The sequence below is a fragment of the Marmota marmota genome, unplaced genomic scaffold (assembly GCF_001458135.2).
Source record: "Marmota marmota marmota unplaced genomic scaffold, marMar, whole genome shotgun sequence".
Classification (NCBI taxonomy): Eukaryota; Metazoa; Chordata; class Mammalia; order Rodentia; family Sciuridae; genus Marmota; species Marmota marmota.
The window spans coordinates 10,136,918-10,163,629 of record NW_026000242.1 but is presented as its reverse complement, the minus strand read 5'-3'; the positions used below and the strand labels follow the sequence as shown (position 1 = coordinate 10,163,629).

Here is a 26,712-nt window from a genome sequence, read left to right as displayed (position 1 = left end):
ACTACAATGCATAAATTTCCTTTGCTGTTTTTTTTTTTACCCTGAGCCCTGATCCATATTTGTGGGGCGTTTCCCTTTTTCCCCAGCACCCCGCCAGCCCCTTCTCTCTCTGAGCCCAGACCCTTCCTTTGAAGGGCAAGATTCTTTATCATCCAGGCAACCACGGGTAATTTTTTACAAATCTGGAGGATTTGGACAGCACTGGTTCTGTCCAGGTTACCCAGGCAGCTCCAGAAAGTACAAGTTTTGGGAGTTGCCAGAAAAGGCTCTGACCTGCCTCTAGATGTTTTAAATAGATCCTGCCTGTTTCCCATGCTCGGAACAGTGCCAGAGTGGTCCCTCTCTCTTCTCTTTTGAAAGTCAGCCCGCTTAGTCAGAGGATACGTCTGTCTGGGCAGGACAGGAGACCGTCCCCGCCTGATAACCCTCAGCCGCTTATCTACCCCCTCTTATGGCAACTGTCACATTCTTTGTTAAATAGTTATTTACGTGCTTGTCCTTTTTCACCTAGTAGACTCTAGGCTTCTTGCAAATATGTGATTTATTTCTGTGTTTCACATACTACCTAGCATAGTAACCCGCTAGGTGGTTATAGCTTAGTTGTTTTTGAACAAATAAATGGGTGAATGGGTCAATGGAAAAGGATAGAGTTGAGGGGCTCCCTTGCTTCCTCTAGCCCTGGGAGTCAGCAGTCTGGATAAGGAGGCAGGAAGGGAGGCAGGGACCTTATTAGTAGCATGCTCTGTTGCATCCCCACAGCCACATCATAGCGGGATCTCAGTAACTATCTGTCGAATAAATGAATGACTCTGGATGGATGGTAGGGTAAAGGAGAGAAAGACATTTGATATTTATTGAATACCTGCTGCGTTCCAGGCACATTGGAGCATTGGTGTTCTGTACATCTCATCTCACTTAAGCCGACATTGGCCTTGGAAGGTGAATATGCTAACTCCATTTTGCAGATGAGGACACTAAGGCTTAAAGAATGAACTTGCCTAAGAGCAGACAGCCAGAGGTTGCAGACTGGATTCAAATCCAGATCTCTCTCTCCCTACCTATCCCCCTTGCTTTTCTGGTATATATACTTCTGTACCTGGCCCCTGGCCTCGTACTTTTTGAGTGCCTAAATTCCTGCTTTTCTTTTTGTAGAACTAACCAATGTCTTAGAGACCAGGGAGCTGAGATCAGGAAGGTCATGTCTCCAGGGGTTTGGGGGCAGGAGCTGCACAGTACAGCACAAGCCAGCACACCTGGCCACCAGGAGAAGGTTTGGCTTATTAGCTTCTCCCTGTTCTGCCAGAGCAGCATGTGTCCAGTGGTTGCTGAGTTGTGGCTATTACTTCTCTGTATTGACTTGCAGGACTGTGGGGAGGATGGCTCTGGGAGCACGGTTGGAGGGTCTGTGGATCAGTATGTGGCTGTCCCACCCAGGGAGAGCTTGGATACATCATGCCCCTTCCTCTTCCTCACCTGGACTATGCCCCACAGCAAGAGGGACAGGAAGACAGAGTTGCCTGTGGCCCCTCTTGCATGGTCACTCAGCTGGGTGCATTGCTCCTGGGAAAGGCACCCTGGGGTCGGGAGTGGAAGGGGCAACTGACCTGTGCTGCAGCCCAAAAATGTGGGAGCTGGGACCACTTGGGTAGTTACTAGCTCTGTAGACTGCTAGCATCTTGGAGTGTGATCTGTCAGGAAGATGGTGGCCTCCCTGACCTTTCAGATCACTCATCAGGAGGCTAGTTATATCTGTTCTCTGACAAGCTCATCTTCCCTAGCATACTCTGGGGATGAAGGAACCTTCTCTGGGAAGTGAAACCTCAGCCCAAAGGAAACCAGATGGCAAAGGTTGGGCAGTGGAGAAACTTCACGGACTCTTCTGGGTCACACACGTGGCTCTCTTGTGGGGGAAAATTGTTCTTGAATTAGTTCATCAGTTAGCAACCAAACTGGGGTCCAGTGGCATGCAGCGCCTAGAAGGGCAGAGTTGAAGCTGCCATCCTTACCCACAAGTTGTTGATGGTGGCTGAAAGATGACATGAGCCCCCTGGCCAAGGAAGCTCACTGTTCCCACAAGGGGACGAGTGGGAAACAGAGGAGTTCAGAGCAGGGAGAATCTCCACGGACCAGGGAGATGAGGAAAGGCTTCAGGAAGGAGTTTCGTGGGATTTCGGTGGGGGATTTCCTGGTGGGATGTCCAGAAGGAGCTCCGCGGTGGAAGGTGTGCCTATTTTTCTGAGCAAAAGGAAGCAAGAACTTCTGTGAACTAGAACCACCCAGGTGGACATCTTTCCTCCTCTTCCTCCTCTGCTCACAACCATCTTCAGAGGTCCAGTTTCTTGCACCTAAGGGTCCTGAGATCTCCAAAAACATAATCCTCCTGACTCCCAGGTTGAGAAACTTTCCCTTAAAATGAAAATGGCCACCTCAGGCATTCCCTCCATTTTGAGGTAGCCACCACACAAGCCCACAAGGAAAAGCAAGGCTTACAATTGGTTACAGACCCCCAAATGGTAAGTTTCTCATCTAGGATGTGATGAACCGAACATTTGTTATGAGTGCCCAGAGCTCTACAAAACAGCACTGGAGGGCTGCCCTTGGTGAGTCAAGGACTCAAGCCCCCTGGAGTGAGGGGAGGAACTGTGGGCACTGTCATAGCTGAGGTCCCCAGGGCCCCAGCCTCCTTCCTTGACCATGAAGGGGACACCCTATGTGTGCCATTAGTGGATGTGGGCTGGCTGTCCCCTAGAGGAGGACAGAGGGAGGCCCAAGGGCTTCTGTGGGGAGTTGGCTCTTCCTGAAATTCAGCCTGGCACAGACACCTCTTCTAGACTTTTCCCCAGAAGCTAATGGGGCTCTCTCCTCCCTCCCCCAGCCAGGCCCATTTTGATTGGAATTCTTTTTGCTTGCCAAAGAAAAGAAGAAAAAAAATATCAAGTTCTAAACTTTTCATTAGGTAGCTGGGATAAAAAGCCTTCTGGGGTAGGTGGATTAAACCTCGCAGCTCTCTGGCTGACTATTATAAGCTAATTGAGCACGGGAGCTCATTGGCGGCTGATTTTGTTGGAGTAATTATGCAAGGCCACAGTCGTTTGGGTAACAAGGTAACTCCAGGTAAGGAGAGACGCCCTGAGACTTTTTGATTTGCTGGAATCTTCTTCTGTGGGTCTTCATTAAATGTGCCCGGCATAGACAAAGGCCCGGAGACCAGATTTTTGGGCATGCAGGTGTCCCTTGGGGATTACTGCCTGAACAGCCCAGCACATCTGAAAGAGCCCTGCTGGGGACCATTTTTGCTTTGATTGGGGTTTGAGGTCTGGAGTCATACTTCCTGGAATCAAGGACTCAGATGGACAGGTGTGGGCTTTGGGGCTGACCAAGAAGCAAGGGGACTCAGGGTAGAGTCTTTCTTAAGCTCTGAGGGCAGGACCTGGCTGCAGATCATGAGCTGGAATACCTCTATCTCTACGGGGTTCTGTCCAACCTGGGTGGGCAAGGTGCAAGCCGATATAAATATGACAACCCCTAGGGTCTTTTCTGTCCTGTAGGATTCTTGATGGTGATGCTTCTTTACATATGCCATCTTCCCACTGGATACCACCTCTACCTGGAATCGTAGGAGGTAGGAGCCTACAACTGCCACTTGTGAGGCCTAGGCTGAGAAGGACCTTCCACTGCCCTTTGGAAGGGACCCTGGGGCATGGCCAAGCTGAGCATGTCCTCTGGGTGGCCCTACCTCACCTCTGTTGCTGCCCATCAGTGTTGAATCATACCCCCCCAGAGGACAGCATGTAACTGTGCTTCCTGATATAGCCCCTGTCTCCTCTGAGTGACAGAAAGAGTCACTGTCACCAGAGCACTCTATCTTTCTGACACCACATGGCAAGCCTGACTTTCTTGCCTCACTTCTCAGCCCTGCACAGCCTTGAATTCTGCTCTGGGGGCATGTGCAGAGCCGTGTTAAGCAAATGTGAGCCTTTTATTTTTTGCTCTTCTCCAGATCTCCCATTGTAGTGTTCAGGCCTTTACCTCCAGTCTCTGGCCTGAGCTGAATGGTTCTTCCATCTCACAGTTATGAGTTTGTCACAGTCAGAGGCTGGCTGAATCAAGGAAGGAATGTGGTATTTGGTTAAATTGTAAAATTAGCTAGGAAAGTTAATGAGGCATTCGCCTCTGCCTTCCGAAGAACAGGGCATTTATGAAAGTGCTTCAAGCACCTGCCTGAGAAGGAAAGAGATGGGAAGGAGTGCACAGGGAAGCTGCCTGGTAATGCGCAGAGCCTCATCCAGGTGAGTTTCCAGGCCTAGGACCAGCTATAGCTTGCTCAGCTTGATGGGACCTAAGAAGTCATCCATTCAAAACACCTGGATTGGGACAGACTCTTGTGACCACTGGGAGTCCATAGGAGTTTCCCACCACACTCCCTAGGATGTCTTGAGGTTGCACGGAACTGGCTACAGTTACCATTTTGACACCCAGAATCCTTTTATTTTTTTCCCCCAAAGAGTCATGCTGGATGCTATTATCTCAGGAATACATGGTAGAAGGAAGGAGAACAAAGATGACAATGATAATGACAGCTAACATGTACTGAGGGCCTGTGGTGTGAGGTACTTTTACTCCATTATCTCCCTGGATCCTCACAAGACCCACTGGAACTGGTACTCTCATTACGTCCAGTTTGCAGACAGAAACTGTGTTTACTTGCCCCCACATCAGCCAGCAAGTAAAGAGGCAGGGTCAGGCTGTGCTTCCAGGGATACCTGACCGGTAGCCCCTGGTCTTAACCTCAGAGGCAAAGTTGTTTCCAACCTCTTTCCAAGCTGCCCACTTCTCCCAGCCTGCGGTTCACGTGGTACAGAGTGCACGCCTGCAGATGCCCACCCGACGCTCTGGAAGTCACGGTCTCAAAGGTGCATGTAGAAGAGCTGCCAGCAGTCTATTTTCTGCACACACCAAATTCACAGGTCCTCTAATTACACCAAACAAACCATTCTGTTTTCAAGCGACAATTCGATGTCATTTTAGTTATCAAAGCACTTTAATAATGCTGTGGGCTTCACCTAGGAATAGTCACCCCACCTGGACCTTTTGCATAGGGCAAACCAGAAAAGGCCAGTGGCGTTTGTTTCTTCCCCCAGCGGAGAGATGGGCATTAATTATGACAGGCAATATTTCTGTTTGGAAAAGTGTGGCGCCTTCAGGCTTCTGAATTCTGAGCCTGGAAATGTCAGTGCTGCAGTTGTAATGTAACACCTCAATTATGGTGCAGGGGGTGAGACAGCCAGACTCGGAAACCTGCAAGGTTCTTTAGATCCACAGCCTGAGCCACAATTAAGGTTTCAGAAACACCAAAGGCAAGCCAATGAGTGTCATTTTTAACCGGTTTGAACATTTTACTACTTCCTAACATCAGAAGCACTCGGGCTGGAGAGCCCGCTTCTTGTCCTCAATAAAGTGATTAAGCTGAATGGGTGTTGGGGAGTATTATTAGGCTGAGAAGGCTAAAAATAGACATGCTCTGTTTTCTGAAAGCCACAGCAGGCCTGGAGAGACTGGCAACCTCGAGGTGCCACTGAGGGGCCCGAGGAAGGGGGAGAGAGGGTGGCAGTCCCCTGGGTGTTGGGTCTGAGATGGGGTGGTGGGTGTGGTGATGGGTGAGGCAGGTGGTGGGGCCTCTTTCCCAGCTGTCCTCAAGTGAGCAATCGTAATGGAAGCCGTGGGTCCACCATAGCTCCCTTGATTTGAAGAATCCTCCAGGCTCTGTGTGTGTGTGTGTGTGTGTGTGTGTGTGAATGAACTTAAAGTAACTGACAACTCCAAAGTTTAGAATGGATACCTGGGCCTAAAATGTACATATTCAGCCAAAACTCACTAAATTCACCTGGTATTCTGGGGGGAAGGGGTTTGGTTAGGGCGGTGAGTAAAGGGGAAATTATCAGGGGCACATGCAGAGCAAAGGGGAGAAGGGAAGAGACCCTCGGAGCCAAGAGTGAGGGTCTTCCCTGCAAATCTTGGGACAACCAAGATGCTCAGGGGGGGGTGTAATAAAAGGACTTTTGGGTTAACTGAAGGTCAACCAAGACAACTTTGTCTGTTTCAGACTTCAAAGTGTGCTGTCGTTCATCAGTGAGAGTCCATTTTTCTACTTTCAGTGAACACAGTTGTTATGATAGAACATCTTGCTCCCTTAGAAGTTGAAAAGGAAATGCTGGTGGAGGGCTTCCAGTCTGGAGGGGTCTGCCTCATTGGGGTTTTGTTTTAAGTCAGTCTCGATGATCAGTGACACCTTTTCCTCTGTAAAGCACCCCCTCCCATGCTTTCATGTCTTTGAGCCCATTCCTCTCTATAATAGCTTTAGACTATAGAGAGGGGCTAGGAATTTGGTGTCCATTTTGCAGATGGAGAAATCGAGGCCAAGGAAAGCAGGACCATAAAAAAAACACTGAAGTCCTCCGCAGAGCTGGCTCTAGAAGAGCTAACTGCTGCCAGGTTCTCTCTGGTGGACCATGGTGAAGAGAAGAGGGGGTGAAATGAAGAAGCTCGTGGAGGAGGGCTCCTGGTTTCAAGTGGTGAGCTGGAGTGTGGAGAAGAGCAGAGGCCTTGAGTACATTGCCTTTGGTACCTTTTTTCTGTTCCCCTTATGAGGAGCTTCTCATGCTTTAAGGTCTTATATGATCCAAGATCCTTCTATAACTTATATGGTTAGGTGGGCTTCCCATGCCGCCAACCTGGTTGAAGTTAGTTTCATTTTCTCTGGCTCTTGCCAGCAATAAGACCTTGAACAAGTGAACTAAGCTTTTTAAACCTCCATTTTCACATCTTTAAAATGGGGATAATCTTAGAGTTGCAAAAGGTCTAAATTGTTGTATATTACATTTTAAGTAGTTAGCATAGCTGCTTGTTTCATAATAAATATGCAGTAGGTGTCAGTGACCAATATTCTCACTGTGATTGCAGCAGCTTGTATTATTGATGCCCACTGCAGGACAGCCTTTGCTGGACCCATATGATCCTGAGGGGAGAGGAGAGGGTTGTTACTGGGCAGGGGCTGGTGCCAAGTACAGTGCTGGACACCTTCCCATGCATCTTCTCATTTAAACTTCCCAATAACCTTGTGGTCCCATTTCTAAATGAGTGGCACCCTTGGAGTTGGGCAACTTCAAAGTCCTGCTTTCAGGGTAGGAGGGATGTAGCACCACCTTTTTAATAGGTGAGGAAAATAACACTCAGAGAGGTTAAACTACTGATGCTCTTGAGGCAACTTGAAGGAGACCTTGCCTGCAGGGCGGGTCAGCTCACAGCCAAGGGAATGGTCAACAGATACCCGCATGCAAAGCCCTGCCAACTGGTTTCTTGAAGAATGCGGTGGTTCTGATGCCTGCGACAGCATTTGAAACCTTCAGAAAGCCTTTGGATCTTACCATTTGTTCAAGTACGATTCCTAAGGGTATTTAACTTAAAAACAAGCAAAACACACACATACCAAAAAGACAGTTGCAAGTGGCTTTGGAGAGAGATGCTAGGAATAGGGAGGGAATGGGGAAATTCTGGGAAGAAAGGGGATGGGAAATTATCAATACAGAGATCCCAAAGAGATCCGAACACTGAGAGAACCCTGAGTACTCCTCAGTGAGGAAGGAAGGAGGGAGAAAGGAGCCAGTGTGGAAAAAGGAAGGGAGGGCCAGAGTGCTCGAAAGGCTGAGGAAGGCTTCCCTCTCTTCCCTCTGAAAATACCTCTAGTAAACATTTAGTGGAGGGAGTATCAGGGGATGATGGGGGACCAGGGCAGTGGCTGGCATCAGCTTGGCATTGTGTGGGTTAGCCAGGGCTTTGACTCTGACATTACCCCTGGGGTGGCTCAGGTTTTCTTTATTCTGTTGTCCAAGCAGCATTGAAGGTCTTACCTGGGAGTGGGACGTGTGCATTCAGGTGTGTGTGTGTGTGTGTGTGTGTGCGCGTGCATGTGTGCACATTCACACACATGTAACCTCCCTCCATTCCAGATTGGGGGTACAGATTCTGATAGTGCTCTAAGTTGCTTCAGAAGAAAGGAGAAGGGTATTTGAAGAGGAGAGGTAACACGCAGGGCTTTGGGGCTTTGGGGCTGCTGATTCAGAGCCGGAAGAAATCCCTCTTATCATTCTGAATCTCTCACCTGGGAACCCCCAAGTGGGGGCCAGGGAGGAGGATGATTGCCGGTTTCCAGGATTTGAGCAGGTATCCCAAAAAAATCATGGCTCAACTCCCCACTTTCATTCATTTCTCTTATTTTTTTTTAACCTAGAGTCTTATAAATGCTGAGATTGCCGAGCTGGCCATCTCTCTTAAACAAAGCAAAGCTGTGACCACCAGAAACCTAGGTGTCCCTGGCACTCAGGGGTCAGCCTTGGTGTAGCCTCATTGGCTCAGTCTGACTCTGGCTAATGATTATCCCAGCGGCTGGACTCTCTGTTCCGTTTTGCTCGCCTGATAAAGTATTCCCTGGAGAAGGCTCAACCGGGCTGAACTGGGGCACCCAGCCTTGGCTTGATCCAGCCAGTACCTTGCCATCACCAAGGGTTATAGCCTTTGAACTCCCTTTTCTGGACACAATGAGCTTTCTTTGCCATGAGCTCTGGCTTCTTCTCATACAGCACCCATTCATTTTTTCTCCCTTAGCAACGTCCCGGTTTAAAACTGGTCATTTACAGATGAAGAGATAAAGAGGCTCATCCAAGGTCACACAGCTCAGGCAGTGACAGTTGAACCCTGAATCCATTTCTCTTTGTGGTATTTTGGTATATCTTAGGTGCTCAGGGCCAGCAGGATTGTCCTTGAGCAGTGACCCACACTGGCTCATCTCAGAGTGGCCTCCTTTTCCCTCCCAAGCAGTGGGTTATGCATATGAGAGACTCAGAAGTGGTGTCTTACCCACTCAGGTCATTTGCTCCTTGCAGGTGGGCCTTCCCCCAGGAGCTCTAGGGCTAAAAATTTTATGGGCTAAAGTTTTCTGGAGGCTTTGACCAGAGGCTGACCTCCTGGAGCTCATCATCTTGAGGAAGTGAACTTCATTTGTAATCACCATAGTGACTGAGCACCTACTGTGTGCCAGGTAGTTCATGTTGGTTCTTGCGGAAACTGTCATATAAGGATTAATAACCCCCTTTTAAAGAGGCATGTGAAGCTACAGAGTTGATGCTGAGACCATATCACCAATAAGAAAAACCACCCCAAAGCCGTGTCTGACCACTAGCCACTGTAGGACTGAGTTCAGGAGGCCTGATGTTTAGTGTGGGGAGATCTCCCAGTTGGCGTGGCTTGTCTGGAAGTAAGTCTGGCCCCTTAATGGCAAGGGCTGACGTCCCTTTGGTAGGACAGATGTCTGGGCCCTTGCAAAAATTGTGATTGCTATGATACCATGACTTCTCAGTCATGAAGTTGCCAGGAGAAGAAAGGGGTTGGAAGCCATGGCCTGGTGAGTCTGCAGATCAGGTCAGCACTAAACTTCAGGAAGATTTGGAAACTGGTTGGTTGGTTTGTTTTTAACTACAGTAAATTTACCATTATACTTGTATTTTAATTAAAATAATTCACCTTAAATGGGATTTCACTCCTTACCTTTTGGATAGCAATAGAAAGATAATGATGGTTGTTAAAGATTGGCCGTGACAGACGTAACTTTCCTGTGCTCATATGTGAACACACGACCAGTGTAACCGACATCATGTACAGCCACAAAAGTGGGAAGTTATACTCCATGTATGTATGATATGTCAAAATACATTTTACTGTCACGTATAACTAAAAAGAACGAATAAAAATTAAAAAATAAACTTTGGCCATGAGTGACAAAGGCTCAACAGGCCTTTTATCCCAGCCACTCTGGAGGCTGAGGCAGAAAGATCGCAAGTTGGAGGCCAGCCTGGGCAACTTAGTGAGACTCTCAACAACTGAGCCAGAACTTGTCTCCGAATAAAAAAATCAAAAGAGCTGGGGATGTAGTTCAGTGGTAGAGAACCTATAGGTTCAATGTCTAGTACCACTAAAAAAAAGAAAAATTTGGCCATGAGTGAAGATCAGAGCAGAGATGCCTTCTCCTTAACCCCAGGGAAGAGGAAGCTGATCCTGTCTTTCCTTGTAGCTTTTGGTTTGTACTGGGGCTTCTTGGGCATAGTCTTGAGAGGCATCGCCTTTCCATAGGTCTCACAACCCAGAGGAAATCTGCCCAATGAAGGCTTGTCAGAGTGGGTATCTAGGCTCCTTTTTTTTTTTTTTTTGTCTTGGTGCTTTGACTGGGATGGTGTTGTACATTCATACAATATTCATGTGTGTCTCATATATTGACATTGGGTAATGAAATAATGGCAATAAGGACAATGTTGATATCCATGACAATGAGCATATACTGAGCAGTTACTGCGTGCCAAGTAAGATGTTAATGACAAGAGGCGGGCAGGCAGGGAGAGGGAGAGAGGGTTTAAATTAATCATCACTCAACCAATTGTGTGAGATGCAAACACCCTGAAGCCAACTTTACAGGTGAAGGAACAGGTCCAGAAAAGAAGATCAGTTGCCCAGAGTGTTAGCTAGAAATGGTGGAATCAGAACTTGAACCCAGCTTTGTCTGATCCCAGAGAGTACGTTGTTAAGGACTTGACTTGTGCAGCTTTACACTATGTGTGTGTGTGTTTGCACTGGCTGCGGGCTGCATTTCAAAACCTATTGGATTACCTGCAGATGCTAGGAGCCATAAACAAGGAGCTTTCCAAACCTCTCTGGTGGAGAATTAGCATTGGAGGGACAAGGGACAAGGTAGACCCTGTGAGACCTGAGAGGGGGACTTACAGGACCCCTATGAAGCCAAGAGCACCAGGCACCATGGTAGTACTGCTGCTCCTATAATATGACATTTATTGAGTAGGAGGAGAAATGTTCTCTCAAACATAGACGCTCAGCCTTCTTGACCCAGCCCAAGTCTCCTCTTCTGCAGAGTGGATGTTGAGTCACATGGGAGGGATCAGGCAAAATTTAACAGGTCAGTGATAGGAAGTTGACTTCCAGACATCTGGAAAGGAACCACCCTCCACCCCAGCTGATCCCCTATCTCTGCGGCTCAGCCTGCCAGGCTTTCCGGGTGGCTTTCTCCACCCTGTCTTTGATTTGGGGCCCTGTCTTAGTGGTTCATTCACCTCTAGTCCTGCAGAAAGGCCAGTGGCCCCATGGTAATGTCCATGAGAGCTTCCCTTGGACACTCCCTGGGCTGGCCCACAGGACTGCTGGTTTCCCATTCAGCTGGCATCCTCCCACCTGTATCCCCTTTCCCTCTTTCCTGAATCTGTGTCCCTTACAGAACCTCTGGTTCTGTCGTGGTTTTTCTTTTTGTTGATAAGGGAGAAACAGAGTGAGAGGGAGAGCCAGTCGGGGGGGGGGGGGCAGAGAGAGAGAGACAGAACACAAGCATGCCTGCAGCTCCTCTCTGGGAGTACACATCTCCTTGAGGGAAGGAACACACAGTGCTGGCCTTTGGAATTGGCAGCCTGTGTGCTGTTCTCCGTCTGATAAGAGGTACTGTAAATAAAACTGTACACCGTGGCCTGTTGTAAAATGCCCCGAGTCTGTACTCATTGTTCTGACAGCTCATGCTTTTTTTGGGTCTGCTGTTTTGGTACACTCTGTACTTCCTTATGTAAGCAGGCATGCATATCTCATCAGAACATTCAAGATGTTTATTTTAAAATCTCAAGGAATTAAAAAAAAAAAGGACACACCACTCAACATTCGATGCTGGCAAACACTAGGTGTTTTTTTTTTCAGTGGTTCTTTTTTTAAAAAAATTATTATTAGCCTGGGGGCGGGGGAGGTTAGGAGAGGGAGGGATTTTTGAATTTTTTTCCTTCTTACATTGGCTCCTGCCTTGCATCTTCAGAGGTACACTGCCCCACATCTGATTGTATTCAGCGCTGTCTACATGTTTGGGACCCCCTGCCCATTTCTGCTTAGGAATACAGGCGGGCGGGGGGGAAGGCTCTCTGCTTTGCCAAGGGAGAGGGCCAAGGAAGGGGCACAGCTGTGGGGAGCTGGTGGTAGCTTTTATGGGCTTTCATCTCTGTTGTCACTGGCATCCTGGCATTTAGATAAAGCTTTATGCTTTTGCAAATGCCTTCCTGGCCCGTCCTTCTGATTCCTGGTCAGGGAGTTGCTGAGTCCCCACAAACCTGGAGGCCTCAGACCAGCTCCAGCCTTAGTGGGACTGTGGAGTCTCATCTTGTCTCTGTTTATTGCTTCTGTGTATCTACCCACCTTTATCTGATTTGAACCCTTGAACCCTCCTGTGTCCACTAGTCCCACCTTTTGAAGGTGCCAGCAAATCAAAGAAAGTAGAGGTCTGGTAAATTTGGAATGGTCGGGCATTCCTGTTCCCCTCAAGAGTGGTGTTACAGCATCCCTGAGCCCACATCTGCGGGGTCCCTGGGGGTCTGGCAGGGTCAAGGCTGTCTGTTTCTTTAACAACTGGGTTCACTAACTCCCAGATGAACTTAAGGAGAGGCTGGGGAAGGGGACCTCTCCCTGCAGATCACTGCCAGTCAACAGAGGATCCAGTCTGGCCTCTCCAGGTCTGCCAAAGGACAGGAGGCTCACTGAGTGTCCTAGAACAAGGACTTATCTGTTTCCTGCTAGGGAAGACGTTGGGTGGCTGGGTTGAGGTCTTGCTCCAGGGGAAGCAGACACCCCCACTTTCTAACCTTTCCTCTTTTTCTCCCTTGAACTTCCTGAGCTCTAGCCAGTGACCATGTCCTTGAGTTTTCAAAGGGGCAGCAGAGAAGCCAGAGTGTGTAGAATAAGGACTCTGCCACCCCCTAGGGGACAGCGTGGCAGTGCCCTGAATGGCCACTGCCCTCTTCTCAGGCCAGTTCTGCACCCAGGAACCTGCCTGAGGGTTTCTTCAACAATAATTCAGTGCACCCCTGTGCAGGCCAGGCAGGGCACAGGGCCCTGGGAGTCAGCGGAGCCCAGGACATATGCGAGCTGCTTGCACACAGCTTACAGTCTTCGGGAAGACAGAAAAGAACCTGGAAGCACAGGGCTGGTGAGTGGGATTCTAGGGGCTTGTCTGGCAGAATTTCTGAGCTGGGTTAGTGAAATAGCTGCTGATGCTGATGTATTGGTCCTAGGACAGATTTTTTTGCTCCCCCTGACAGAACAATCATTCACCTTTAAATCAGAGGGACAAGGGATGGTTCGGGTGTGTGCACATGGTGGCATGCGTCTTTACAAATGTTAGACTCCCTTTGTACAAGACAAATGGCCTCCGAATAACTGTGCATCGAATTTCAGTAAAACCAATCATACTCTAATTGTGCAATGGGAGTTCTTCTTTAAAGGAATAATGACCAGTGATGATGGTAGCTACTTTCTATAGGTCCTGTGTATCTTGCCACTGAACCTAGGCTGAGTGCTTAACCCACCTGGTCACAGTCCTTAGAGGGACCTGCTTTTGTTGTTCCCATTTTACAGATGAGGTGACATGTGCACCGAGGTTAGGCAAATTGTTTGAGGTCACAGTTGGTGGCTGGCTGTGTTGGCATTTGGACTCTTTGCTCTCTTGACCTGCATCCTGAGCTCTCAGCCACACTCCACCACCTCCTGAGTTATAAATAGTCTCAATGATCTCTTGCATGGGAGCATATTCTGTGGCTGAGAATGAGTTCTGTGTTTATCACCACCCATTATCTCCCACCAACCAGCCTCACAGCAGCCTCAGTGCAGGTTGGATCATCCCCATTCTACAGATTGGGAGGCAGGTTCACTGAGGCACCATGGCTTGTGTGATGTCCGCAGCAGTGAGTGGCCGACTCAGGCCTGACACCCCTTTCTGCTGACTCTAGGTCAAGCAGTTCTCTTCCTGGTTCACGGGTCTGTGGTTGATAGGAAGGATAGCGTGGGACCAGCTCTCTCTGTCTTCCTGCTGTTGCCTTCTCCCTGCAGTCCATCCCTTTCTTGCTGGGTCTCCACTCTCCCTCACCAACTCCACGCCATCCGTCCAGCCGCCCTGCTGTTCCCTGCCCTTTATGGACATCCCACGGCCTCCTCTGGTTCTCCATTCAGATGCCGGTCACCACGACAGCTTCCCTGGCCTCCCTGCACAAAATGACAGCCCTGGCACTCCCTCCCTTTCGGCTTAATTTATTTCTCTTTTTATCATTTCTCACCACCTGGCCTATTTTACATAGACCTGCTTTAAAAAAAAATCTGCCTTTCCCTCTTGAACATAAGCTCCATGAGGGCAGAGATTCCATCTCTTTTCTTTCTTTACGCTAAGCCACCTCCTGGCATGTACTTCATGGGCATCCTCTGTGTGTAGGAAGGATGTGGTGATCCTATCCCTCGGGTTCCCCCTGCTCTGGGTTGAACCCTAGGAAATTTCGTGGGGGTGAATGCTGCTGCTAGGTCCATATGCACCCGCAGCGTTCAACTGGCATGACCACCCCCCCTCCCCCACGCCCCTCCATTTATGCTTTATAAATGTATTAGGGGCGGAATGATGTCACCGTAATGCATTTTGGGAATAGCCATGTGGTTTATACACACTTGAGTTGCTTTGAATGCAAACCTGACATCATACTGAAGGCAGCAGCGAACAACATATGCACAGTAAACAGGCAGAGACTGTCTTATTGATTAACAGATGAGGCCTCTATTATCGATCAAAGCTTGGCGAGGAAATTTATCACTTTTAATTTCAGGGCTGCCAAATATTTCTGCCTCTGAGCCAGCCATTACAGAGACAATTTAAAGGCACAAGCCTCCCCGGGAGAGTGGATTTCGGGATTTTGTCTGGCACACTCAGCCCGCTTCTTTGCTCTTTGGCTTACCCTGGAGAGTTGGGGGGTCAGAGTGTCTCTGGGCAGGGGTAGCAAGAGTTTTGGGGCTTCATAAATGAGGCTGGCAGTGGGAGCTGATGTCTGTGGTGTCTATGTAACGGAGAGCCTGACCCAGGGTCCCCGAGGACAGGGACTTTCACACACTGGGCTCCGTTCCATGACTTCAGCACTTGGGGTGTGGGGTGGGGTGGGGTGGGGAGGACATTGAAGGCAACCAGATGCGGTCAGCCAGCAGCCTTCACTAGATCAGCGTGCTCATCTGTCTTTATCTTCATCTGAACTTGTCTGGTGGTACACATCCGCCCTTCATTTCCTACCTGCTCCCCCCACACCTGCTCCCCCCTCCCTTTGTCTCTATTTCTCAGCCATTAAAGTGAGACGCTACTACAACCCACACGGATGGCCGTTTCTAAGAACGGCTGCACACCACATCCCTTGAAGCCTGTGCACGGTCAGACTCCTCACTCCATCACAGGGCTCCAGCACAGACGGCCAACGACGGCCAAGCCCAGGAGGCGCCCTCCCCGCCAGTCTTGTGGAGGGAGCCGTGAGAACAGATAGAACCAAAGAAAGAAATGCAATTAAAATCAGATCCCTTACAGATCCACAGAAAATCATTGACGGCTAATGATTTAGGACTAGGGGGAGTTGCTCACTGTGAGCGCGCTGTGGCTTCATCCAGCCCAGATTCCCCATCCTGGCCTGCGCTGCTCTTTGAGGCACTTTTATATATTTCCTGCGAAGATGGATGAAAGCGGTGCCGGCTGCTGCCTCTGTGAACACACAGACACGGCTTTGCTGGCCTCGCCGGAAGGTATTTTCTTGGCTGCTTTTTCAAAGCTCTCTAAGCCATGTACCAGGTGCTTGGCCTAAGGATATCCTGCGGCTCGAAGGGACACCCAGAGGTCATTGTGGAATTCTCCCTGCCTCCAGGTGAAACTCAACCCCAGCCACCTAAGACAAATGATGATATCTATTTTTAACTCTCCACGAAAAGCAATTTCATTTCTCCCCTGGGGTGCTTTATCATTCATTTATTTAGTCAGTCACTCCTATTTATTGAGCACCTACTAGAGTCTCATCAGCTCATCATTTGGAATATAGACAGGGTCGGCGTCTTCATCCTCATACTTGCTACTGGTTTTACTGGGTGTTTAAGCCTTTGTATTTTGAGTTTAAATTTCTTAAGTATATGCTAATACTCTAAGGAAAAAGTTGTTAAACTTTTAGGAAACATTATATAAAGCCCTGGTGGATAAAATGGACAGACTTATTTTCCATTTTTTTTTTTCAAGTTGAGGGAAGGGAGCCCAGACTTCACCTTCTTATCCTTAAAGCATCTTTGCATATGGAATTCTATCTAAGGAGGCTAAAGATACAGGGATTAAGAGCGAAGGCTCTGAAGTCAGGCTGCCTGGATTTGAATTCACCTCTTCTATTACCCACTGTGTGACAGTGGGCAAAGTACTTACCCTCTCTAAGCTTGTTTACTCATATGCTAAGTGGGGGTTATAATAATAGGTACTTTAGTTCTTGTTAGGATTACATGAAATGATGTACACTAAGCACTCAGCGTACATACATACCTGCTATGTATTAAAGCCTTGGGAAATTGGAAGGGGTGAGAAAATAGCACTAGGGGCTCTAGCTTTGTGTAAAAAGTAGTTCTGGCTCCAATGAGACTCTTATGCCTAAATAAACCCACAGGCACACTTCAAGAAGTGCTCAGACATGTTAAAAGGAACAAAGTGGACAGGACAGAACGGAGAGCGGCTGCAATGCCTGGTGCATGCATACTCTGGCTTTGAAAATGGAATGGGGCTGAAACAGAGGGATGAGATTGGGAGTTGCTCAAGCTCAGAGACTCAGGGAGAGTCGAGCAGTGCCAGAGAGGACCATGGGGACAAGCTACCTGCAGAGGTAGATGGCTCACTGGCTCAGGTTAGGGAAGTCAAGTAGAGGAATTTATAATCAGTACAAATTGTGAGCCACTGTGTCCTTATGACTAGGGAAGTGTGCAGAATCAAGTGGCCTTCAAGGAACCTGCCTCTGTTGGGTGAGTCAGAGGGTGGCTGGCAGTGTGGAGGCCAATCTTGACCCCTACAGTGTTCCAGACATGACACAGCAGGGTCCTGTGCAGACTGTGATTATCCACAAGCATGGGAGAGAGATGTCTTCAGGACCTTTTGCAGGAAAAGTGCCAACCCTCAGCCCATGGGCAAGAGAACGTATTAGAGCCTCCAAGGCTATTAGCCGGTGGTAGAGGTACCGTTTCATCCTGACTTGGTGACTTTGTCACTTTGAGCTTTGTAAATAACAAAGTTCTAAGGAAATGTATTAAATTGGGTTGCACTGAGTTGCTGTTGTTTATTCCACAAATATGTACAGTCACAGGTCACCACTGTGCCAGGCAGGTAAAGCCATGCACAAGATGACATGGTCTCTCCATCAGGGGGCTCACAGTATGGCAGGAGAAAGAGATGGGTCCATGGGCATTTAGAACAGAGCATGGCAAGGGCCACAACCTGGAACATAGAAAGTGCTAGAGGAGCAGAAAGAAGGGTCATCTTACCCAGACACGAGGGCACGGGTGTCAGAGCTGAGACCTAAAGGATGAGTAGGAGCTGCAGCTATACCACAGAGCACAGGGGACAGGGGGAAGGATGTCTGTGGCAGAGGATGCATGAAGAATGCACAGCACTGAGGAAGGAAGAAGGCAGCCCCTCCAGGGAGCAAGAGCGAGGAAGGGGATGGAGCCAGAAAGACGAGCACCAAGAAGGACTTTGCGAGTCCTAGGGAGAAGTTAGACTGTCCTCCAAGCACTGGTGAGCCATTCCAAGGGTGTTCAGCAGTCAGATGCAGGTCGTGGTTGGACGTAGACAGTGAGTTCATTTTGGGTATACTGCGTCCTAGGTCCCTGTGGACATCCAAGTGTGGGTGCATCAACAATGCCTGCTTTCCCATGCATCACAGGGCCACAGGGCACATTTCCCCTCCCGGGTGTCATTTGTCGCTGTCCATCCCTCAGAACTGGCCATTCAAAGTGCTCCTTCTCCATGGGGCATCTCGCCTGGACTCCATCTCCATTTATCTTAGTTATGCTGCTTTTGTTTCTTCTTCTCTCTCAGAGAGCCCTAGGTGAGGGCGTCTAGAATTTATGGGGGGGGGGTGCACCTATTGGAGGTGGATCTGGCCTGGCTAAGGGGGCCATGGATTATCCCTGGCTCAGGATCTTCAGAGGTGTCCAGCCCCCTCCCCTAATGTCCACCTGCACAGTTTTGACCCAGGACTTTCCCGCCTCATGGATTGTCCTTCTAGTGGTAACTGCCTCTTCTTTCTTTCAGCGGGTGCCAAAGCCTTCGTCTGTGATCAGTGTGGAGCACAGTTCTCGAAGGAAGATGCCCTGGAGACACACCGGCAGACCCACACTGGTGAGTTGCCTTCAGTTCCCATTCTCCAGGTCTGCCGGCGTGCAGTGCATGGCTGTGAAGTACCTTGGTGCCTCTTGTCCTTAGCACACACGCTATCTAGTCACCTGCAGGGGTGCTGTGAGTGAGGACGGACCTCTGCCACGTGCAGCCACTCTTGCCTGTGGGCTGTCTGGACAGGAGTTCACAGGTGTGGCTGTGTCCCATGACAACAGCTGCCACGGCTTAGGCCCGGATCTCTGGGGTCACAGGCCACTCATGCTGTCACCATTGAGGCCTCTTGGATGAGGCCTTCGAGAGCCTGTGACTGATCTGAGCGCCCCCTTCCCTGAGCAGTGGTAGGAAACCTCGTGCATTCCCTCTGGTAAAACACTGAAACCCTCGTGTGGCCGCAGTGGACTGCTCTTGATCCTTCCTTTGTGAGGGTTGAGTCATCGTTTAAAAGACATCAGTCTACACGCAAGGATGTATTTGAACAATATTAGCTAATATAGCTTTATTTGATTCCAAAGCATCAGTTTCACAGCATCAGTGTCATCTCATCCTTGTGATCAGTGTCATTGTCACCGTCCTTGCAAGAGCTCACATTTATTGAGTACTCATATGTGCCAGGCCCTCTTCTCGGTGCTTTACTTGATCCCACCTGGCCAATTTTTCAGTAACCCTGTGAGGTAGGACCGATTCCCATGTCAGAGAAGAGAAAACTGGGGCTCAGAGGAGGGGAAAGGACTTTCCAGAGTTCAGAATGGGGACAGCTGTGGTAGAGCCTTAGAGTTCAGAATTCAGACAACCCAGGTTTAATTGTGACTCTGCGACCTCCTATTTGTGGAACCATGAATAAATTACTCAAACCCTGTTAATTTGGGTTTCGTCTTCTGTTAGAAAAGTGGAGTGGTAATAGTATCTGTCTCTGAGCAGAGGGATTCAATGAGATATTTTAATTTGAAGTCCTTTGCAGGGTGTAAGGACTTAGCTCAGAGTGAGCATTCAGTGAACAGTAGTAGATGTATTTATTGAGTTCCTACAGTGAGCTTGGCACTGTGTGGACATAGAAGACACTCAACAGTTCTGCTCTTCATGCAGCTGGGATTCTAACTGAGAGACAGTATTGGGCTTTCAGGTCAAGTTATAATAAATGATGTTAACAAAAAACAAAGAAGAATAAGGAGGAGAAAATAAATATTTTGGAATAAAATGGTCATGAAGAAGGGATCTTTTAAAAAAATTATTCATTAATTTATTTGTCCTAATTTGTTATACACGACAGCAGAATGCATTTTAAATGGGCCAAGGAACTGAACAGACACTTCTAAGAAGAAGATACACAATTGATTAACAAATATATGAAAAAATGTTCAATGTCTCTAGCAATTAGAGAAATGCAAATCAAAACTACTCTCTCAACTCCAGTCAGAATGGCAGTTATCAAGAATACAAGCAATAATAAGTGTTGGCGAGGATGTGGGGAAAAGGGCACACTTCTCACATTGCTGGTGGGACTGCAGATTGGTGCAAGAAGGGCTCTTTGAGGTGACATCTTAACAAAATCAGAAAGTGAGGGAGTGAGCTACTCAAAGGTTTCTGGGGAGAGATTCTAAACAGAAGGAATAAGCCCTTCCACAGCCCTGAGGCTGGGTTGTACCTGACAAACTCAAGGAACAACAGCACAAAGAGCAGTGTGGCAGACAGCAAGGAGCAAGGTGGCAGATGAGTGTAGAAATCAAGCAGGTCTCTCAACTCCAGTAAGGAATCTGGGTTTTCTTCTGCATGGGCTTAAAGTCTTTTGGAGGGGGAGAACATATTTGCAATTCATATACCTGATAAGGTACTCACAACCAGAGAATATAAAGAACACTATGATGCTGAAATAAAAATATGAATAACTGAATTATAAATGGGCAAAGGATGTGAGTCGACAAGCCTCCAAAGACAGACAAATGGCCAGTGAGCACATGAAAAGATGCTGCACACCACTAGCCATCAGGCAGGTACAGATCAAAACCACAGAGAGACACCACTTTACACCCACTAGGATGTGGCCATATAAAAGATATAGATAGTTGCAAGCATTATTGAGGATGTGGAAAAATCAGAACCCTCTACATTGTTAGTGAGAATGTAAAATGGTGCAACCACTTTGGAGAACCCTCTGGAACCTCCTCAGAAAGTTAAATATAGAGGTATCATATGACCCAATAGTTCCACTCCTGCCCGTCGACCAAGAGAAATGAAAACACGCATCCTCACAAAAACATGTACACAAATGTTCAAGGCAGTATTATTCATGATGGTCAAAAAATATAAATAACCCTGTGCCCATCCACTGATGAAAGAACTAATAACATGTGATCTATATTCATGCAATAGAACATAATTTGGCTATGAAAAGAAATGAAGCACTGATATATGCTACATATGACATGGATGAACCTCAAAAATATGCTCTGTGAAAGAAACTAAACACAAACGGCTATATGTTATATGGCTCCCATTTAATGAAATGTCCAGAATAGGCAAATCCATTCAGACCCAAAATGAACTAGTAACCAGAGGCTGAGGGTGTTGGAAGGTATATGGGGAGATGACTCCTAGTGAACACAGGATTTCTTTGGGGGGGGGGGGCTGATAAAAATGTTCTAAAATTGATTATGGTGATGGTTGCACAACTCTAAATATATTAAAATTCACTGAACTGCATTTTAAAAGCATAACTTGTGTTTATGATACATGTATCATAACTCAATAGAGTTACATGAGTGTGTGTCTATGTATATGTACATATCAGTGAACTTAGTCACATGCTAGTAAAAGTAACTGGTGTCACACAGGCTGCCACATGCAACATGCATCAAGACACACAAACACACGTGAATTTATTGAAATAGAATACACATAAATACTTGTTTATATATATAAACACACATATACACACATGCACATGAACATTTAGAGAGAAGAAGAAAAATAATTCCTTGGATTGTTTTTTAATTAAATTTTTTATTTTTTATTTTTTGGTGCTGGGGATTAAGCCCAGGGCCTTGTTCATGCTAAGTGTGCTCTATCAATGAGCTACACTCCCATCCCCATTGGAGAACTTTCTGTGGGAGAATGACATAACTTGATTTATGTGTTTAAAAGAGCAGTTTGGCCCCTGTGCTAAGAGTTGCAGCCATCAGTTGCTGTGTCACCAACCTTTTCCACAGCAGCTTAAAAGAATGAAGTGTCATCTCTGACCATTCTGTGAGTTGACTGGGCTCAGCTGGGTGGTTTTCACTTGGGTCCTCTCATGGCTGCCATCAGGTGGTACCTGGGGCTGGATCATCTGAAAACTCTTCTGGGCTGATGTCCGCGGTGGCCTAATTCAAATATGACTCAGAGCCCCTGCACATGGCCTCTCTACAGCCAAGTAGTTGGGGCCTGTTACACAGCAGCTCAGGGCTCCAGGAGTCAGGGGGCGGACATTGCTCACCACCTTCTTAAAAGCTGGGAAAATGACTATAGAAATACAGCTTCACTGCTGCTGTGTTTTGCTGACTGAAATTGTCACAAATGAGCCCTAGATTTAAGGTGGTGGAAGCCTACACTCTCTTTCCCAGTGGGTCTGTGAACCTATAGGGGAAGGGGAGTTGATGGCAGCCATCTTGAAGACAGGCCACCATAGGGCCTGGAGCGGAAGAAGGAAGACAAGTTCACTGCTGGAATAATCATGGCCATCCACATTTCTAAGTTCTAGTCCTTCTACCTCACAAACGTCTCCCACACGTGGAGAATACACCTCCTGACTCTGGTATTAGGGCTCTGGCCTGGGGCTTCCCTGAGGGGCAGGGCAGGTCACACAGGAGCTGCTGTTCTAGCTCATGTCTCCCTATCTGGAGATCCAGAACTGGTTGTCTTGAAAGTCAGGGGAGGATAAGGTCTCCCAGGGTCCCAGCCGTTCTCTTATTGCTAGACCTCACGGAATCAAGAACCCCACGCTGAGAATACTAACCTGGGGCTGCTGAGGAGTCTTTGGAACCAGCTTTGCCGCACACCTGAATTCTGTCCATCCAGCTTATATTTGCAGCAGCCGGGGAGGGAGAGCTGCCTCCAGCCAGGGGCAGGTTGAGTCCTGAGGGGTGAGCACCCTGGCAGGCTGCTCCCAGGCTGACCCCAGGCATACATGGAATACCTCCCATGTGCCTGGTGCACACTGGGAACACTGGTGACAACACAGCCACAGACCTTGTTCTTGAAGAAAGTGGGAGATATGAGCGTGGTGGTCTGTGAACTATGCTTTTCCAGAGACCTTGTGAATGGAGCCTGCCTGTTGGAGGAAGGAGATGCCATCAGAGAGAAGTGAGCTGTCCAGAGTTACTTCTTACGTTGAGTAAAATGTGGTTGATATTCAGCATGCCATGTATGGTTTACTCAATAGATTGAGTAAACTGAGCTCTTGCAAGGATGAATGTTCGTGAGAGGTGAGAGGAGACCAAGGTGGTAGATTGGAGTCAGGCTCCCCACCAACCTGGGCTGGGCTGTGGGCAAGCTCCTCCACAGCAAGGCACCTTGGCTCAGGCATTGTGCGTGGTGCCAGGAGTTTATACAACAGCAATCTCACCCTCTGTGTAGGGTTGGCAGCAAGGTGGCCTTCGTGACACTCATGGCTTCCTGACACATCGCAAAGTTCCTTTATCACTCATGGCACTACTTCCTGCTGAACCCAGACAGATCCTCGGTTCCCCTGATAAATCAATGAGAGAACACAATGTGAAATCTATTTGCCATCTCTGTTTGAGGACAGGGGACCCAGGAGACGGGAGAGAGGCCTGATTACAGGGGATGCTGAAAATAACACTCAAGCTACCAGAGAGGGGCAAGCCAAGTGCATGGTGCCAGGTGTCACTGGAGAGCCAACAGAAGAGCAGGGAGAGAGCTCTGGAAAGAAAGGAGTGTAGAATATGATAATGCACCTGATATTTTTGATACAGTAATTTATAAAGCACTTTATTATTCCCCTTTTACAGAGGAGGAGATGGAGGTCTAGAAGCCATCCATAAGGAAGTAGAGAGCTGGAACTTGACTCAGCTCTAACTTTCATGCTCTTCCCACCATTCCTCAGCTCCCTGCATGGTGGCCCTCTGTTGGCAGTGCGTTCCTGGACTGAGCAGTCAGGGACATCAGTTCAGAGTCCTTTAGCTCATGACCTTGTCTGGGGCAGGGCTCTTTTATATCCCTGTGACCCTTTTAACTAAGAATTCCCAACATCCTGATGCCCACATCCTCCTCCTGGGGTAGCATACAATTTCCCTGAATCTGGTTCCGTGATGCGGCCACCATGAATGGGGAACATTCAACATTGCATAGGGCAGGTGATTATGGTGTCACACAGGTATTCTTAAAACCAAAAAGATGAATTTAATTTCAATTCCAGTGTAGCCAAGCAAAAGGCAACTTTTGACCCGACTTAGCCTGGATTTCTGTCCTGGTGTGTGTGACCCCCCGCCCCCACAGCCTCCCTGCAAAATGCTGATGAGCCCAAGCTGGCGCTCAGGGTGGCCATGCTTATGGTTGGGCTGGGCTCAGGCTTTGTTGTCACATTTCAGTTTTCTGTTTTGGTACAGCAAAGACTTTGCAGAGATAAACAGAGATCATTTTACACCTTTTATATTATGACAAATACATATTGCAGAACACTGCTGCTTCCAAAATGTTTGGGTTGCAGAGAAGCGAGGAATTAACAGCTAGGCAGCTCCCGAGATACTGGTACTTCATTTACACATCAGAAGTTTTTTCATACCGTTCAGTAAAATAAGAGTGAGAAAACACGCATGCACGAGCATATACACACGTGCCCCACCGTGCACCTCCTGGGATCTATATCGGGAATGCTTTAAATTAGAAAGTAGTTCTTTTAAGTCCAGATACACTGATAAATACCATTAATGGCTTAATTTATACTCTGGGTTTGAAATTTGACACATGGACACTATCTTGGCTCAGGAAACACAAGTGGTTTTGTGCCAGAGGTTTTAATGACCAATCAGTAATATAAATTGCTGCATCACTGAACAGAAATAGCTTCTCCATGTCATTTGATCTGGAAACTTCTCCGGCCAGGCAGCAGTTAATAAATTTAAAAATAATTACCCTCTTTATTCAAAGTCAAACTAATTAGGAGTGGATTTTACAAATCATAATGTTGTTCAAGCCACTGTACATTCCCACTTGGGACTTGGAGAGGCCTGGGGGCAACAGACAGGATTAGGTGATGTTAATTAGAGGGCAGAGGAAATATCCTTGCTGAGCTCAAGGGTAGGGAGCTGGGACCATCTTCAGCATGTCCTGGGAGAAGATGAGTGATCTCAAATGAGTAGGCTGTGAGGGTGACCTGTAGGAGCTTTCAGCTCTTTCAGTCCACTCACAGGAAACTCGTGAGCAGCCAGCCACTGGGACCTGAGCCTGGGGAGCTGGGGTCAGGACTGCCCTATGTGGGCCAGGCCAGAGAGACAGAGATGAGGAGCAAAGAGGTGCACCTGCCAGTGACCACTTAGGGAGAATGGACATTCTTGGAGGCAGGGGAATGGACAAGATGATCTCTGGAGGACTTTGCCTTCTAGACAAGTGGGGGGCCCTAACAGTGGCTCAGGCCTGTACTCCAGTCTGCAAAGAAGAAGGAATCCATGGAGCCTGAAGTCAGAGTGTAGATCTCTGGGTATCGGTACATAGTGTCTCAGAACTTGGTATCTGGTGATTCAGATACTAGCCCTATCATTTACAAGCATTATGATCTTAGACAGATTGCTTACATGCTCTAAGTATCAGGATGCTCCCTATAACATCAGCACAATTATGGTGTGCATTGTAGATGGGGTATTAAGGGATTTACTTTGCTAGTTCATGTAAAACACTCAGCATAGGCCTTGCATGGAAGAAGGCATCTCCTGAGATGGCAATGGTGTTTTTTGCACCATCATGGTCTTCATCAGAGGGGAAGGGCCATTATCTGCCTCATGGGTGTGTAAGAGGAAAGGCAAGTCCTGATAGTGGAAGAGAAACAGGAACAGCATCTAGCTGCTCCTCCAAGGTGAAGGTGGGGTCTTCCAGGATCCCTGCGTGTGTCCTGTGGCCAAGAGAACATTTCCAAAGGGCCCATCAAGCTCACAGCCACTGGGGCGCTCTAAGTAAGAAGAAAGACATAAGAACAGAATTATATTCCACACTTTGAAAAATCTTATGGGGTCTAGAGTGTCCAAGCTGCCCAGAGGAGCCCCTACCTTTGCTACTATGTAAAACTACGCCAGACAGGTGCAGAACCAGGGTAAGGATTAAGTAAGTTCACCAGTCTCCAGGAACACTAGGCACATGCCCTGCCATGACTTAGGGTACCTCCATAGAGCCCTCAGGAGTCAAGAATTCTGAATCTCCTAGTGAGGTCCCAAATGTGCTATCACCAGGAACCTGGATATCCTGGGACTTCCTGTCCTGCCTTCTTCAAACATGATCTCATCTCATCTGTTAAAAAGAGAGTGAGAGAGACACATACAGACAGACAAAAGATAGCCATTTGTACCTACAGGCCTCCCCACCCCACCCCAGACCTCCACAGGAACCAGGCTACTAGGTTGAACTCGACCTTAGACCTTCCCCAAAGCAATTCTGCTCTCTCCTCCAACCCCATGTGCTCCAGCAGGTCTGCCAGGTTAGTGATTTGGTAACCTGTGCAGATGGTGTGTCCCATCATTCCTACATTCACGTCTTCACTGAGTTTTTAAGTACCTGTGATGTGCCGGATGCTCTGCAGTCCCAATGCATAATGGCAAACAAAATTTGGTCTCTGCTTTGCTTAAGGCTACAGTGCTGTGAAGGAAATCAACAAGTAGGTTGAACTCGCCTTAGGTGCAGATGATTCAGTAGCTGTCCTTTCTTGGATACTTTTGAGTTATGACTTTATTAAGTCTTCATTTTGTCTCCTTAGTCTTTGCTGGAGAAAACTGAGACCCCAAAAAAGTTCAGAAACAATACTCCAGGCCAGAGCTGGATTGTGTGCCCTAGGCTTCTGCACCCCAGAGCCCTTGTTTTAACATTGTCTTCCTTCCCTGGGGGCCTAGGCATCAAATCTGATATGCAGACCACAGGATCAAAGCCTATGTTTGAAAAAGACGGTCATCTAAGAACAAATAATCTAAACTAGAATTGGAACCCACGGGTTCTTAGTTTCATCCCAGTGTTCTCTTCACTCTGACTACAAAATAAGAACTTTCCTTTACTGGCCTAAAAAAAGTTGTTCAGATTTCACATCCCTGTGTCTCAGGGGAAGCCAGTCAACCAGATGCAAATATGGAGATGCTTGTTCTTATGGACCTGGTGTTGGCTGTAAGTGGGTCTTATGGTCCAGAGGCCACTGATGACAGCTGGCAGTGGGGGCCACGTTGTGGACTCTG

At 47.9% G+C, this 26,712-nt stretch overlaps 1 protein-coding gene across 2 annotated transcripts in view; it reads left to right on the top strand.

The window, feature by feature from the left end:
* Zbtb16 (zinc finger and BTB domain containing 16) overlaps positions 1 to 26,712 on the top strand; it is a 179,709-nt gene that overhangs the window by 98,889 nt on the left and 54,108 nt on the right. For both annotated transcript variants that reach the window (XM_015489860.2, XM_015489861.2), the window contains one exon: positions 18,209 to 18,295. In XM_015489860.2, coding sequence (XP_015345346.1) covers positions 18,209 to 18,295 — 87 coding nt within the window. The remainder of the gene's footprint in view (positions 1 to 18,208; positions 18,296 to 26,712) is intronic.